The following is a 15,464-nucleotide window of genomic DNA, read 5'->3' on the forward strand; positions in this document are numbered from 1 at the left end:
GCAACTTGCATTTCTGCTCTGCCCCTGGTCATGAGCTGCCTACAAGCAGACAAGAGGGGCAGTTGTTGACAGCACCCCTTTCTCTTTCCTGCATGCATCTGGCTGTCCACCACTGGGAACAGGTGATTGGGTTTGATGCTCCATCTTGGTCTGATCTAGGAGGATTTTGTGTAGGCAATTTGGAATGAATTTAAAACCCTATGCTGATTTGAAATCAAAGCAAATGTAAAAGCAAAGAAAGGCTTAACTTCAATGGATCACCATTATTTTTCTAATTCTTATCAAAGAGGAGAGTGCTTGAGAGAATAGCCTTAGCCTTATGTCCATTGTAGGAAAAGCAATGGAAAGGCTCATAATAGACAGAGATCTAGTGATACTGGATAGGGAAGGGAGGCTGACAGCCACACAACACGGCTTCTGCAAAAACAGGTCCTGCCAGACAAACCCTGTGGGATTCTATGACAAGGTTTCGAGGTGGCTGGATGGAGGGGATGCAGTGGATGTGGTATACCTGGATTTCAGCAGGGCCTTTGACAAAGTGCCCCATGATATCCTGGTGGAGCAACTGAGGAGTTTTGGGATACACCAAAGCACTGTCTGGTGGATTAGGGCATGGTTGACTGACCGAAAGCAGAGTGGATCATTGGGATGGCGGCCAGGGACAAGCGGGGTCCCCCAGAGCTCTGTCCTAGGGCCGATCCTGTTTAATCTTTTCATAAATGACAAGGAAGAAGGGGTGAACTGTCTGCTGATCAAATTCGCAGACGATACTAAAACTGGAGCAGTGGCCATGACTGAGGAGCAGGTACTCCAGATCCAAAGGATCTGGACAGACTATGGAAGTGGGCAGGAGACAACAGGATGGCGTTCACTGTGGTAAGTGCAAGGTCTTGCACTTGGTGCATAGGAATAGGTGTCATAAGTACAGATTAGGTGACAAGTGGCTGGAGAGCAGCACTTGTGAAAGGGACCTCGGGGTGCTGGTTGACTGCAGGCTTAACCTGAGTCAGCAGTGTGATGCGGTGGCCAAGAGGGCAAACGCCACCCTTGGTTGCATAGCCAGAAGTGTGGCTTCTAGATCGAGAGGGGTATTACTACCACTCTACACGACTCTGGTGCGCCCACAACTGGAGTATTGTGCTCAGTTCTGGGCCCCTCATTACAGGAAGGATATAGCCAGGTTAGAGTCAGTAGGGCCACAAGGTTGGTGGCCGGTTTGCAGGGATGGGGTATGAGGTGAGACTGAAGGAACTGGGTCTCCTCAGCCTGGAGAAGAGGAGACTCAGAGGGGGTCTGTTGGCGACACACAGGTATGTGAGGTGGTGTCACATGGAGATGGGTAGAGACCTGTTCTCCCCTGCAGAGGAGGGCAGGATGTGCTCCAACAGAGCCAAGCTCAGGGAACCCAGGTTAATTTTGGATGCCAGGAAGCACTTCCTGACAGTTAGGACCCCGAGGGTGTGGAATGGGCTTCCATGGGAGGTGGTGGAGGCCCCATCGGTGAAGGTGGTTCAGAGATAGGCTGGACATGCCCATGGTGGTCCGGGAAGCCCCTTCTAACTCACTCTGTTTCTATGTTTCTATGCTTGCTTTTTCATTCATTGCAACCAGAATTTCATTCCAAAGGAAGAAAGGATGGATGGATGGAAGGGAAAGGAAATGCATTTTCAGAAATAAGCAAGACTGGAAAGCCAACTCAGAAGAGGTGGAGATTGAGGCAAGTTATGGGGGAGGGGAGTGAAAGGAAACAGAAGAAGAAAGGAGAACTGTGGCCAGGTAGAAAAATAAAATGCCATGAATTTTTTGCCTTTGGAATGATACCCAGGCACACCAATGCTTGCCATTCTGCATGTCTGCCCTGGCCTGGGAATCCCCCCTGCAAAAACTAATTTTCTCCATCTTGCCCACACTACAAGATGAAACTTGCTTTTGAAATGTGGGGAGTGCTGTGGTCCTGAGGATTGCAAAGTCTCCTTCCAGGTAATCTCCATCCACGTCACAGAAACCCAGGATCCTGCTGGCTGTGACGGAGAGAAGAAACCCGGGTAGTTAATTTATCTTGACCAGGACATTCTGTGGACATTCTCTCTGACAAAATAGTCTAACAAAATGAAACTCAAAGTTCTGGATTTCAGCAAAAGAAAATGCATGGGTGTGGGGCTGGAGAGTTCTGACTCAGCATGAGAAAAGGATCCTGAGACTGCATGTATTCCCATGGTGGGCATGAGCCAGTGTGGCTGCAGAGAAGGCCAACGTAATTCTCTGGAAGTAGTAGTTCCACCTTATTCTGCTTTTGTGTAGCCTTGCCTGTATCCATTCCTGGTCACTGCACTTAAGAAGGCTGCAGGCAAACCAGAGCAGTCTGGAGGAAGGCTATGAAGACAGGTAGCCTTATGGAAAAGCAGTCTCAGAGGAACGGTCAAAGGGCTCAGCTCCATTTAGCCTGCAGCCTGGGAAAGGGGAAGGCCCTCTTCAGACTTGAAGGACTGTCCCAGTGGCAGCCTCTGCTGCCCCAAAGAGCAGGACTAAGGCTCGCCAGGTTAAGTTGCAGATGGACAGATGTTGGCTAAACATTAGGGGGAACATCTGGAAGGCAAGAACAGCTGGACAATTGTTTCAAACAGGGTAAGCTTCCATAAGGCAGGCAGATGGGGACACTTTAGTTTTAGGACTCCTGCACTGAGTTGGGAATGGTCCAGATCAGTGGTTCCCGAACTTTTCCAGCCATGGAACCTTTCTCAAGACATTTTCCCCCACAGAACCTTAACTCTATCCTCGTTTTTCACTAAGTATTGTGAACCCACAACGTTCTTCCCTCTTCCATCTGCTCCTATTGCTTGAGTGCTTTGCATAACGTAGTAGATTTGGAAATAAGAGAAAGCATTTTAAATACAATGAATGGATAAAGTGATTATACGGTCATATCCCAAATGAATTCTTCCAATTATTTCCAACATGACACAATAGAGTCCTAGGAACCAAATGATGTGATGTGTTTCCTCAGTTGCTGCTTGGACTCCAACTGATGACTGAATAGTTGGCCAAGTGTGGTTTCATTTTAAAATCTGTTTTAAATTTGCTTTTTGAGATTTTTCACAGAACCTGCATGAGGCGCTTGCGGAACCCTAGGGTTCCACGGAACGCGGTTTGGGAGCCGCTGGTCTAGATAGTCTCCAAAGACATCTATTCCAACTCTTTGCTTCTGTGTCGAGTTCCCACAGGACAAACAAAACATGTACTTCAAACCCTGTTCCTCCTTCCCAGAAGGAAGTCAAAGGCCAATCGCTCAGGATGCAGCAGGCGTCCTGAGAAGAAACAAGCCGGGCTACGCACACGGATTAGCCTGCGCTTGGCAGGACGGCACGCTCCCTCACCCCACCCACACAAGAAATTTGCAACTGCTCTTGAAGTTTGGGGTTTTTATAGGGTTACTTTAAAAAAATGGAATACGAACACCTCTATGGCTTTTGAAAGAAAGATAAAAAGGCCACTTGCTTACTGAACAAGCCCCTTCTGGGAAAGAAGTATGTCAGTTTTCACTTCTCTCAGGTTCACCTTTTTCCAATCTTAAATCTGGCTCACTTCGAACACTGAGATGTTTCTCATTTTAAATTCAGTTTATGCCAAACATTGAGGATTTTTGTAAAGGTGTCTATGACATTTCTTAAGCATTTTGGGCATGTTACCTATTATAACATGCATGTTGGTGTCTACTGCCTAATGTACACATTTGGTTGGATTTTCCATCAGAGAAGTGCAAATTCTGAAGGAGAACTGAGCTTCAGTTCACATTTCTGAGGTACAAAATCAAGGAAATCCAGATTAAAATGCAAACTGAACAAATTTCCACCACTCTTGCTAGACTGGAAATGTCTTTCAATGCAAGTGGTTTAAAAGGTTTTTTGTTTGTTCGTTTTAATTAGCAGGGATGCTAACGGCCGTCTCCCGTCGTCATAGTCGTCCCTCCCACCCCCTGGGCTGAGCCGCGATCTTGACGGTGGCCACGCAGGGGAACAGACGCTCCAAACAACGCAGTGTTCCCTATGATGAAATAAAATATTCTGGGCCGGCCGGCTGGCTTTCGAAGGGGTAACTATGACCCGCCTGCTTTGCAGAAGGCCCGAAACCTCCTTGCTGATTTGCCGGCATGCCCCGCGCTGGTTGGCGTATACAATGGAGGGCGCCCCCCGGGGAGCGGCTACGGGAAGCGTTGCGCCGGGGCCCCGCTTCCGCCTCGCCCGCCGTCCGAGATGGGGTACCCGCAAAGAACGAGGCTGCAGCCGCGTCGCTCGCTCGCGCGCGCGCGCAGAGCCGACCCCGCTCTCCTTCGTCCGCACGACCCCGCGGGATTTTGTAAGGCTCCCCCCGCTCCACCCCCGACGGATTCGCCCCCCTTCTCTCTCCGAGGCTCTCCAGACAAAAGCGCAGGAGGCGCAGATACCGGCCACACGATGGCCGCCGAAGTCGCGCGCCCGCGGCGGGTCACCCGCTGTCCGAGGAGGTGTGGGGCGCGGTGGACGGGGCCTGGGCCCGCCGCCGCCGCGTGGGAGTCCGCGAAGAGCACTCGGAGCCGCTGGAGGCGCCGCCGGGCCGGGCGGCGCGCTGCTGCTGCTGCTGCTGCTGCCGCTGCCGCTGCCGCTGCCGGATGGCTTGGCTGACGAGGCCGGGCAGGGCGTGGAGCGTGAGGCCGAGCAGGTCGATCTTGCCCTCCAGGGCGCTGATGCGCTTCTCCAGGTCCTCGTTGCGCTCCTGCAGCTCCGACACCATGTCGCACATGACGCTCTGCGCCTGGCGGGGCGAGGGGAAAGCGGCAGGTTAGGGCAGGGGCAGCCGCCCCGCTCCGCTCCCCATCGAGACGCGCGCAGTCGGCCCGCAGCCAGGAGCGGGTTCCCTGCCAGAGTCGGCAGGGCAGAGCCCCGACGGGCGCGCGCTCTCCCGCTGCTCTCGCTCTCGCTCATGCCATCCTTCCCCTTCCCTCCTATTCCCCGCACAGTGGGCTTCCAGGGAAGGAATATTGCTGCTGCTCTACTGCATTTCTGCAACCTGCCTTTTGCTTCTTGCAAAGAACCCCAGGTGATTACAGATCTCATCCACTCCATTTTATCCTCAGAACAGTAACCCTGTGAGGTGGGCTGAGAGTGGGTGACTGGTCCAAAGTTACGCAGTCAGCTTCCTGATGGAGTGGCATCCCCAGTCCACCACTTGACCCCAGGTCCCCAGTCCACTACACAGCAGTGGCTCTCCCTCTTTGCAGTTTTGAAAAAGCCCCCCATGGAGAGAGCTTTTTAAATTAGTCCAAGGGTTGCAGGAAGTTGGGCCAAAGGCTGTCCGTCCCCCTAAGAAGCAAGAAGTAGAGAAGAACCGCAAACAGCCTGCCTGCCCCTCCGGGGGGAGGGGGAGGGCGGTTTCTGCTTCACTGGCAGATCCGGGGGGCTTTGCTCCCCAGGGTCAGAGGGAGCAGAGCTGGGATTTCCCCATGGCTGCTGTGGAAGAGCACAGAGTTTGCAGAAAAGCAGTGATGCGAGACGACATACTGCACCTCACTGCAAACTGAATGTTAAGACATCCACCTGAGAGTTTTTAAAGAGCTCAAATATGAAATTCCTGGCCTTCTTACAAATATACGCAATGTGTCTCTAAGATCAGCCTCTGTACCAAAAGACTGGGAATGACCAATGTTTTAAAAGGGACCCAGGAGGGAAATTACAAGCCAGCTGACTTAATGTCTGTTCTGCATAAATCGCTTGATAGAATCATTAAAAATAAAATCAGTAAGTACATAGTGGGACAAACTCTGCTGAAAAAGAATCAATATGACCTCCAAATGGGAAGTCCTGTCTCACTAATCTATCTGAGTATTTTGAGGGTGTCAGTAAGGAAGTGGATTGGCTGATCTGGTAACCGATGTTTACTTGGCCTTGTAGAGTCCCTCATCAAAGGCTCCCAAGTAAACTTGGCAGTCATGGAATAAAAGGTGTGTGTGTGGGGGGGGGGGGGTCCTCGTAGGATCACTAACTGGTTAAAAAACAGTGGCCAAATTTGCTGAAGACACCAAACTTTTTAGGACAATTAAAACCATAAGGGTCTGTGTGGAGCTACAAAGGGATCTCTCCAAGAAGGGAGAACGGGCATGCAAATGGCAAGTGCAGCTCAGTGTGAGCATGTCTGAAGACAGGCATATTGGGGCAAAAATCCCAACTTCAGGTACAGACTGATGGGATCTGAGCTAGTAGTGACCAAGAAAAGGATCTGGGGGGGGCAGGGTGGACAGCTTCATGAAAAGCCCACGATAAATCCATGTTAGGCATGATTAAGAAAGGGACAGAAAATAAAACTGCCAAGATCTTAACATGCCCTGTGCAAATCTTTGGTGCAGCTACACTTAGAACACTGTGCAGAGTTTTTGTTGCACCAGTACTAGTACCCGAAGAGGTCACTCCATGAAGCCACCAGACATGGTCAGACTGTGGCATTCGTTGCCAAAGGAAGCAATGATGGCCACAGATTTGGAGGGCTCTGAAAACGGATGAGACAGATTAATGGAGGAAGAAGCTCTCTGTGGCTGCGAGACTTGAAACACAGAAACAGAGCGAGTCAGAAGGGGCCTCCAGGCCATCTAGTCTGACCTCCGGCACCAGCCGGCTCCGCTCACGACACGCCCACCATGTGCACGTCCACCCTGTCCTTGAGCACCCACACCGATGGGGCCTCAACCACCTCCCGTAGGAGCCCACTCCTCACCCTCGGGGTCCTGACTGCCAGGAAGTGCTTCCTGGCATCCAAAGGGAACCTGGGTTCCCTGAGCTTGGCTCCGTTGGAGCCCGTCCTGCCTTCCTCTGCAGGAGAGAGCAGGTCTCTGCCCACCTCCGTGTGACGCCCCCTCACGTACCTGCATGTCGCCAGCTTGCTAGCCACGTGCTACCTTCCATCACCGGGTGGGGTGAAGGGCAGTTACAGAGCAGTTTGGGCAGGAGGAGGTCTTCTACCCGTCCTGCTGGAGGGATCCTGTGGGCAGCTGGCTTGTCAACAGAGTGCTGGCCTAGTGCATGGCTAAATCTGGCCGGGCTTTTCTTGTGGTCTTGTGTTCTTAATTTATGCATAGATAAAATATACAGATCCCTGAGCTGACTCTGTTGGAAGTCCCTAAGAAATAATAGCATATTTTGCTATACCTAAACTATATCGGGTACATAGGTAGCTATTGCAATCAATTTACTCAAGTTCCATGCAAGAAAACTGTAATGCTTTATTTTATTTTACAGTAAGTTCTTTGCCCAGTTCCATGAATACTGTCATCACAGGACAGTCTTGCTTCAAAACCACCTCAAAAGAGATGGAAATGGAAGGGATCAACTAATTCAAGAAAGTGCCCCCACAACCCAATCCCGTGTGACCAGTGGAGGTTGGTGGTCCAGGATTACTGGCGGGGGCGGTGTGTGTGAGCACTTCGGGCGGAGCCATTCATGGTGCTGAACCAAGTGGGGTCGGCATTCAGTAAGGTGGATGTTGCCGCAATGTGCCATTAAGTTGTCTTCAAGCTGTGGAGACCTCACTGAGCCTCCAACATGCCCTCTCCTTGACAGCCCTGCTCAGCCCTTGTAAATGCAAGGCTGTGGCTTCCTTGAAGGAAGCCATCCCTCTCTCATTTGGTCTTCCTCTTCTTCTTGCGCCTTCCCCTTCCCCTGGCATGATGGTCTCCTCCGGGGAGTCTCTCCTTCTCATGAGGAGTCCAAAGTAGGACAGCCCCCGTTTTGTCACAGCTGCTTCTAGGGAAAGCTCCGGCTTGATCTGGACTAGGACCCGCTTGTTTGCCTTTCCGTCAGCCCGGGGTATTTGCGGAGTTCTCCTCCAGCACTGTCTTTGGAATGCATCAGTCTCCTCCTGTCACCTTTCTTCATTGTCCTGCGCAGCAGCAGAGAAGCACAGTGGCGTGAATCACCCTGGCCTTGGTCTCCAGTGAAATGCCCCTGCACTTGATGGCCTTTTCTAGTTCCATCATTGCTGCCCTTCCAAGTCTCAGTCTGCTCTGAATTCCTTGGCTGCGGTCTCCCTTTGAATTGATGGCTGAGCCGAGGTATACAAAATTTCACTTTATTTTCTTCACTGATGTCAAAAGTGCTGTAATTCTTCTGTGTTGTGATTTTGTTTTTGCAATATTCAGCTGCAGTCCTGCTTTTGCACTTTCTTTTTTCACTTTCATCAGAAGACTTTTCAATTCCTTGCTGGTTTCTGACAGTAAGATGGTATCATCTGCATTTGTTAAGCTATTAATGTGTCTTTCACCAATTTTTACTCCTTCCTCTGAACCTAATCAAGCTTTCCTTAAAATAGGTTCTGGGCACAGGTTGATTAGATAGGGAGATAAAATACATCCTTATCTGATGCTTTTGCCTAGGGGAAACCAACCTGTTTTTCCATATTCTGTCCTCATGGTATCATGGTAGCTTTTTGTCCACCACAGGCATTAAGATACCCTATTTCCTTCAGAGTCATCCACAGTTTCTTGTGACCTACCCAATCAAAGGCTTTGCTGTAGTTTACAAAGCACAAACTGGTCTTCTGAAATTCTCTGGTGCACTACAGTAACTAGCTTATATTTGCAATATGATTTCCAGTGCCTCTTTCTCATCAGAATCCAGCCTGAACATCTGGCATCCCTCATGCCATACAGGATACTATTCTTGTTGCAACCCTCTGAGCATCGCTTTGCTTGTGTGGGGAGTCAGTGCAGTGGTCCTGTGGTCATTGCCCTCTCTTGCACCTCCTTTCTTGGGGATTGGAATGTGTATAGAACATTTCCAGTTTGTGGGCCATTGTTTCATTTCCATATTTGCTGGCATATTCTTGTTAGGATTTGGACTGATTCTGCCTCTACAGCTTGGATACAAGTGGAATCCCGTATACTCCACTTTCGGTATATTGTTCCCACTTTTTCTTTATTTTTTCCTGGTTGGATAGTAAGTTCCCTTGTTTGTCTTTCAGCATTCCTACAAAAAACAAATTTCCTTTGATTTCCTGGATTTTCTGGAAGAGGCCTCTTGTTGTTCCTCTTTCATGGCTCTCTTCTATTTCTTTACATTGGTTATTACCACTTTTGTCTGTAAGTGATAGTTGCTGAAAAGTTGTATTCAGGACTGTACCCTATTTTGGTCACCTTTGCTTTTGCTTCTGACTTGTTCTTGGCAACAGTGTTTCCTCTGCCATCCATCTAGGCTTTTTCTTCCTTTGTGATACTAGAATTGTCCATTTGCATTCTTCCCTAGTAATGTCTCTGGTTTCAGTCCACTGGTCTTCTGGTTTGCAGTCAGTTAAATTCAGTAATCCCTTCATGGATCACTGCCTTGTCGTGGGTAAGGAGCTTGCGTAGCTCAGTGAAGCTGTGAGCTCTGCCGTGCAGGGCCACCCAAGACGGACAGGTCATAGCAGAGAGCGCTGACAAAACGTGATCCACTGGAGAAGGAAATGGCAACCCACTCCAGTACCCCTGCCATGAAAACCCCATGGACAGTACCAAAGGGCAAAACGATACGACGCCGGAAGATGAGCCCCTCAGGTCGGAAGGTGTCCAATGTGCTACTGGGGAAGAGCGGAGGGCTAGTACTAGTAGCGCCAGAAAGAGTGAAGCGACTGGGTCAAAGCCGAAAGGACACTCAGTTGCAGATGTCTCTGGTGGTGAAAGGAAAGTCCGATGCTGCAAAGATCTATACTCCATAGGAACCTGGAATGTAAGATCCAGGAATCAAGGCAAGCTGGATGTGGTCAATCAAGAGATGACAAGACTGGACATCGACATCTTAGGAATCAGTGAACTAAAATGGACAGGAATGGGTGAATTTAATTCAGAGGACCATCAGGAATACTACTGCGGGCAAGAATCCCTCCGAAGAAATGGAGTAGCCTTCATAGTCAATAAAAGAGCAGGAAAAGCAGTGCTGGGATACAATCTCCAAAATGACAGAATGATCTGTTCAAATCCAAGGCAAACCATTCAGCATCACAGGAGTCCAAGTCTATGCCCCAACCACTGGTGCTGAAGAGGCTGAAGTTGACCAGTTCTATGAAGGCCTACAACACCTCCTAGAATTAACACCCAAAAATGATGTCCTTATCATCATGGGGGATTGGAATGCTAAAGCAGGAAGCCAAAAGATAGCTGGGATAACAGGCAAATTTGGCCTTGGAGTACAAAATGAATCAGGGCACAGGCTGGAAGAATTTTGTCAAGATGGTCATAGCAAACACTTTTCCAACAACCCAAGAGATGACTTTGCACATGGACATCACCAGACGGTCAACACAGAAATCAGATTGACTATGTGCTCTGCAGCCAAACATGGAGAAGCTCTAAACAGTCAGTAAAAACTAGACCAGGAGCTGATTGTGGCTCAGATCATGAGCTTCTGGTTGCAAAATTTAGGCTTAAGTTGAAGAAAGCAGGGAAAGGCACTAGGCCTCTCAGGTATGACCTAAATCATATCCCTGATGAATATATAGTAGAGGTGACAAACAGATTTAAGGAATTTGACAGCGTGCCTGAAGAACTACGGATGGAGGTTCACAACATTGTTCAAGAGGCAGCAACTAAAACCATTCCAAAGAAAAAGAAATGCAAGAAAGCAAAATGGCTGTCTGAGGAAGATTTACAAATAGCTGAGGAAAGAAGGCAAAGGAGAAAGATATACCCAATTGAATGCAGAATTCCAGAGAATAGCTAGAAGAGATCAGAATGCCTTCTTAAATGAACAGTGTAAAGAAAGAGAAGAAAATGATAGAATAGGGAGGACCAGAGATCTCTTCCAGAAAATTGGAGATATGAAGGGAATGTTTCATGCAAAGATGGGCATGAAAAAGGACCAAAATGGCAGGGACCTAACAGAGGCAGAAGAGATTAAGAAGAGGTGGCGAGATTACACAGAAGAACTAGACAAGAAAGAGCTTAACGTCCCTGATAACCACGATGGGGTGGTCACTGACCTCAAGCCAGACATCCTGGAATGTGAAGTCAAATGGGCCTTAGGAAGTCTGAGCAACAACAAAGCTAGTGGAGGCAACAGTGTTCCAGCTGAGCTATTCAAAACCTTAAAAGAAGATGCAATAAAAGTGCTACACTCAATATGCCAGCAAACTTGGAAAACTCAACAGTGGCCACAGGATTGGAAAAGGTCAGTTTACATTCCGATCCCAAAGAAGGGCAATGCCAAAGAAAGTTCAAACTACCACACCACTGCACTCATTTCACGTGCTAGCAAAGTTATGCTCCAAATCCTAGAAGCTACACTCCAGCAGTATGCGGACCGAGAACTACCAGAAGTACAGGCAGGATTTCGAAGAGGCAGAGGAACTAGAGATCAAATTGCCAACATATGCTGGATCATGGGGAAAGCTAGGGAGTTCCAGTAAAACATCTACTTCTGCTTCATTGACTATGCTAAAGCCTTTGATTGTGTGGATCACAACATATTGTGGCAAGTCCTTAAAGAGATGGGAGTACCAGACCATCTCATTTGTCTCTTGAGAAACCTGTATGCGGGTCAAGAAGCAGCAGTGAGAACTGGACAGGAACCACTGATTGGTTCAAAACTGAGCAAGGTGTTTGGCAAGGCTGTAGATTGTCACCCTGCCTATTTAACTTCTATTCAGAGCACATCATGAGAAAGGCAGGGCTGGATGAATCACCAGTTGGAATTCAGATTGCTGGGAGAAATATCAACAACCTCATATATGCAGATGATACCACTCTAAAGAGCCTCTTAATGCAGGTGAAAGAGGAGAGCGCAAAAGTTGGCTTAAGAAAATTAAGAAAACTAAGATCATGGCATCTGGTCCTATAACTTCCTGGCAAATAAATGGGGAAGAAATGGAGGTAGTGACAGATTTTATTTTCCTGGGCTCCAAGATCACCGCAGATGGGGACTGCAGCCAAGAAATTAAAAGACGTTTGCTCCTAGGGAGGAAAGCTATGGCTAATCTAGACAGCATACTAAAAAGCAGAGACATCACCCTGCCAACAAAAGTGTGTATAGTCAAGGCTATGGTTTTCCCAGTTGAAATGCATGGCTGTGAAAGCTGGACCATAAGGAAGGCCGAGCGCCAAATGATTGAGGCCACTGAATTGTGGTGCTGGTGGAGACTCCTGTGAGTCCCTTGGACCGCAAGGCGATCAAACCAGTCAGTCCTAGAGGAGATCAACCCTGAGTGCTCTTTAAAGGCCAGATCCTGAAGATGAAACTCAAATACTTTGGCCATCTAATGAGAAGGAAGGACTCCCTGGGGAAGACCCTGATGCTGGGAACAACAGATGGCAAAAGAAGAAGGGGACGGCAGAGGATGAGGTGGCTGGATGGAGTCACTGAAGCAGTCGGCGTGAGCTTAGGTGGACTCCGGGGGATGGTGGAGGACAGGGAGACCTGGAGGAATGTTGTCCATGTGGCCGCAATGGGTCGAACAAGACTTCGCAACTAACAACAACAAGTTCAGTAATGCAAATCTGTTCTTTACATGGACTTTAAATTTCTCAAGAATGTTACTGAAGTTGTATTTTGGCATTATGTTTCTGTTAGCATTTTTCACAGTTTTTCTGTGATTTTTTGATATTAAGAATTTACTACTACAGTCTGCTCCTTGTCTTGTTTTGGCAGTGAGAATGCTGGTTCTCCAATTCCTGTTTTTGGTTATATAGTCTATAGACTAATATAGTCTATTTCTGTTTTGGCCATCTGGTGATGTTCATGCATGCAATTTTCAGAGTAGTTGCTTGAAGTAGGTATTTGTGATGAACAGACTGTTTACTTCACATAGTTCTGTGAGTTGTTCTGCTTCGTTTCTCACCCCAGGCCAAATTCTTCTACAAAATTTGATTCTGCCGTGCTTCCTCCTTTTGCATTCCAGTCACTTAGGATTATCAGCATGTTTTTGCTTGTTTTTAATTTTAATAAAAGTGTTTAATTTCTTCTTCAGCATCTGATGCTGGTGAGTAGACTTGAATGATGGTCATGTGGAGAGGTCTTCCACTAATTCTGCGTGATATTCTTTGGTCAAGTTTTGCACTGTAGCCCTTTCCCATCTGTGCCACATCTTGACTCTGTTACTCCATTTCCTCTGAGCTTATCCTTTCCAAGGTCCACTTTGGTTCAGTTTCCCCAAGTTCTGCCATTCCATTTTCAGTATACAGTTTGCCTTGCTTCATAGTTCTGGCAGTTCATGTTCATGTGTCGTGCAGCATGGTTCTTTCACTTCTGGGCAACGTCAGCTGAAAGGCTTCCTTCCAGTGTTGATCTAGTATCTAGTTATCTGTACTTGTTCTTTGCTTTTCCCCAGTAGCTGGCTGAGCACTTTCTGACCTGGGGGTCTCGTTTTCTAGTGCTATCTTGTTTCATTTGAACAGTTTCATCACAGGACTTTCAAGGCAAGGGGGTACAGAAGTGACTTCCCAGGGCCTGGGCTCCTTGCAGCATGGCTCTCAGCTTCCCTGAAATGCTCAATGCCCTCACCACTCAAAGCATGTGTCCTAGAGGACCTCAGCACCACAGACAGCTCCTGCTCAGCCCCAGCTGGCTCTCCGACCAGCCACACCACCTCCGTGACCCTGGAGCCCACATGGAGACATGGAGTTTCTCATGGGCTCCAGACCCAATTCCCCACAATGCAGCACCCTTTTGATGTTTAGGACTACAACAGCCATGTGGCTGACAGGGGTTGGAGTCCAAAACAGCTGGCGTCCATGTGGGAAAGAGAAAGCCAAGGTAATTCTTCTGTGTCCCTCTTGTGAAAAAGCACAGACTACCAGCATCTCCTCTGGTAGGCAAGGTTTGGCAGGTGGGAGAGATGCCTCAGGAGGTGGGACTCAAAGATAAGCCCCACCCAGCGGAGGCATCCAGGAGGGCTCTGCAAGCCACGTGGAGGACCATGAGCCAAATGCTTCCCTCCCAAGAGCTGCAGAAGGCCCAGCTTACCTTCGACAAGTCCACCAATGTGTTGGCCTGGTCACTCAGCTTCCTCTGCTCCATTTTGATACTCCGCAACCTGCAACACAAAACAGGGATCATCATAATGCAAAGGGACGCGGTGCAGTGGCCGTGAGCAAGAAGCAGCAGTCCGTGCTGGCAGGACAGACAGAGAGGCGTTCCACCATCACGGGAGACAGACATGCACACGATTCTGGATCCAAACACACACATGCAGCTGGCCAGCGAGGGGGAGCCATTGGCATGAGAGAAAGCAGATCACACCCTTCTCTGACCCCTCTGCTTCGGTAAAGTCCTTCCATGTGGCTCTCCTGCTTTTGAATATTTATTCCATTCTCCTGGGCGCTTTGGGATTTTCCTCCTCTCTCCAATGAAAAGAAGTTCAAATGTTTCTAAATAAGCAGACAAAACACTTAAGATATTAGTAGTGGTGCCATGGCTCATGGGGGCTCAGTTATGGGCCCTTTTAATTAGCAGGGACACTGGCATCTTCTGCCCCTATTCCTCACTCCCCACAACTCCCCTGTTCATTTTCAGGTGGGCTGCAAAGCTAGCAAGCGAGGGAAAGCAGCAATGGATCGTTCTCTGCTGCGATGCAAAGCAACTGGGGCGACTTGGTCTGGAATGGGCCATTCAGACTCGTCCATTTGACCAACAATCCGCTCCTGGGCAGGAGAAAAGGGCTAGAACAGGCTTGTTTTTGTGAACCTGCCTGGCCTTTGAGGCTCTCCAGGGTTGGCCATCACCAGCACTCCTGCCTCAGCACTGACTGCCACTCCACGGGACAGAAGGAATCCCTGGCTGCCACATGTGGAAGTGTGGTGTAGTGGTTAAGAGCCAAGAGAGCCAGTGTGGCGTAGCGGTTAAGAGCCTGGGAATGGGACTCGGACAACCCGGGTTCGAGTCCCCGCTCAGCCATGGAGCCAACTGGGTGACTTTGGGCCAGTCACAGACTCTCAGCCCAACCTACCTCACAGGGTTGTTGTTGTGGGGATAAGAGGGAGGAGAAGATGTAAGCTGCCCTGAGCCTTTGTAGGAAAAAGGCAGGATATAAATAAAATAAAATAAAATAAAATAAAATAAAGGCCTGCAGCAAGTTGCTGGGGACACAGTGCCATTGAGGGCAGTGCCTGATCCAGCAGTCTTCCTGGAAGTATCTGGTTAGTCATATCAGCTGGGGAACATGGGGGCTGTTTCCTGACCTGATGGGAGGGAGGTTGGAGCAGCATGGACTCCAGAGCTGCTCAGTGCTAGGCTGCTGAGCTAATGGTTGGGGAAGGAGGGGCTGCAGCTGTGGGCTCTGGCCTCTTGGCAGAGCAGCAGAGGCACCAGCTGGGAGGGAGCACTGAGTGGCCAGGGGACTGGCGAGGGCAAGGGAGGGGCTGGGCGGGGGAGCAGGGCAGGAGCAGCGGAGAGGAGGGGGCGGGGCCAGAGGGGCTAGAGGGGCCAGGAGGGAGCCGACAGGCAGGAGCCAGTGCTGAGTGGCCAGGGGACTGGCGA

General features: G+C 49.2%; 1 protein-coding gene across 1 annotated transcript in view; it reads right to left on the reverse strand.

Moving 5' to 3' along the window:
• Positions 1 to 4,482: 4,482 nt before the first annotated feature.
• KCNN1 (potassium calcium-activated channel subfamily N member 1) overlaps positions 4,483 to 15,464 on the reverse strand; it is a 38,427-nt gene continuing 27,445 nt past the window's right edge. Inside the window, exons 7-8 of the mRNA XM_044420994.1 lie at positions 13,953 to 14,022; positions 4,483 to 4,788 (exon numbers count right to left, since the gene is read on the reverse strand). Coding sequence (XP_044276929.1) covers positions 4,483 to 4,788; positions 13,953 to 14,022 — 376 coding nt within the window. The remainder of the gene's footprint in view (positions 4,789 to 13,952; positions 14,023 to 15,464) is intronic.

Source organism: Varanus komodoensis, unplaced genomic scaffold (genome assembly GCF_004798865.1).
Source record: "Varanus komodoensis strain SLA01 unplaced genomic scaffold, ASM479886v1 scaffold113, whole genome shotgun sequence".
Lineage (NCBI taxonomy): Eukaryota > Metazoa > Chordata > Lepidosauria > Squamata > Varanidae > Varanus > Varanus komodoensis.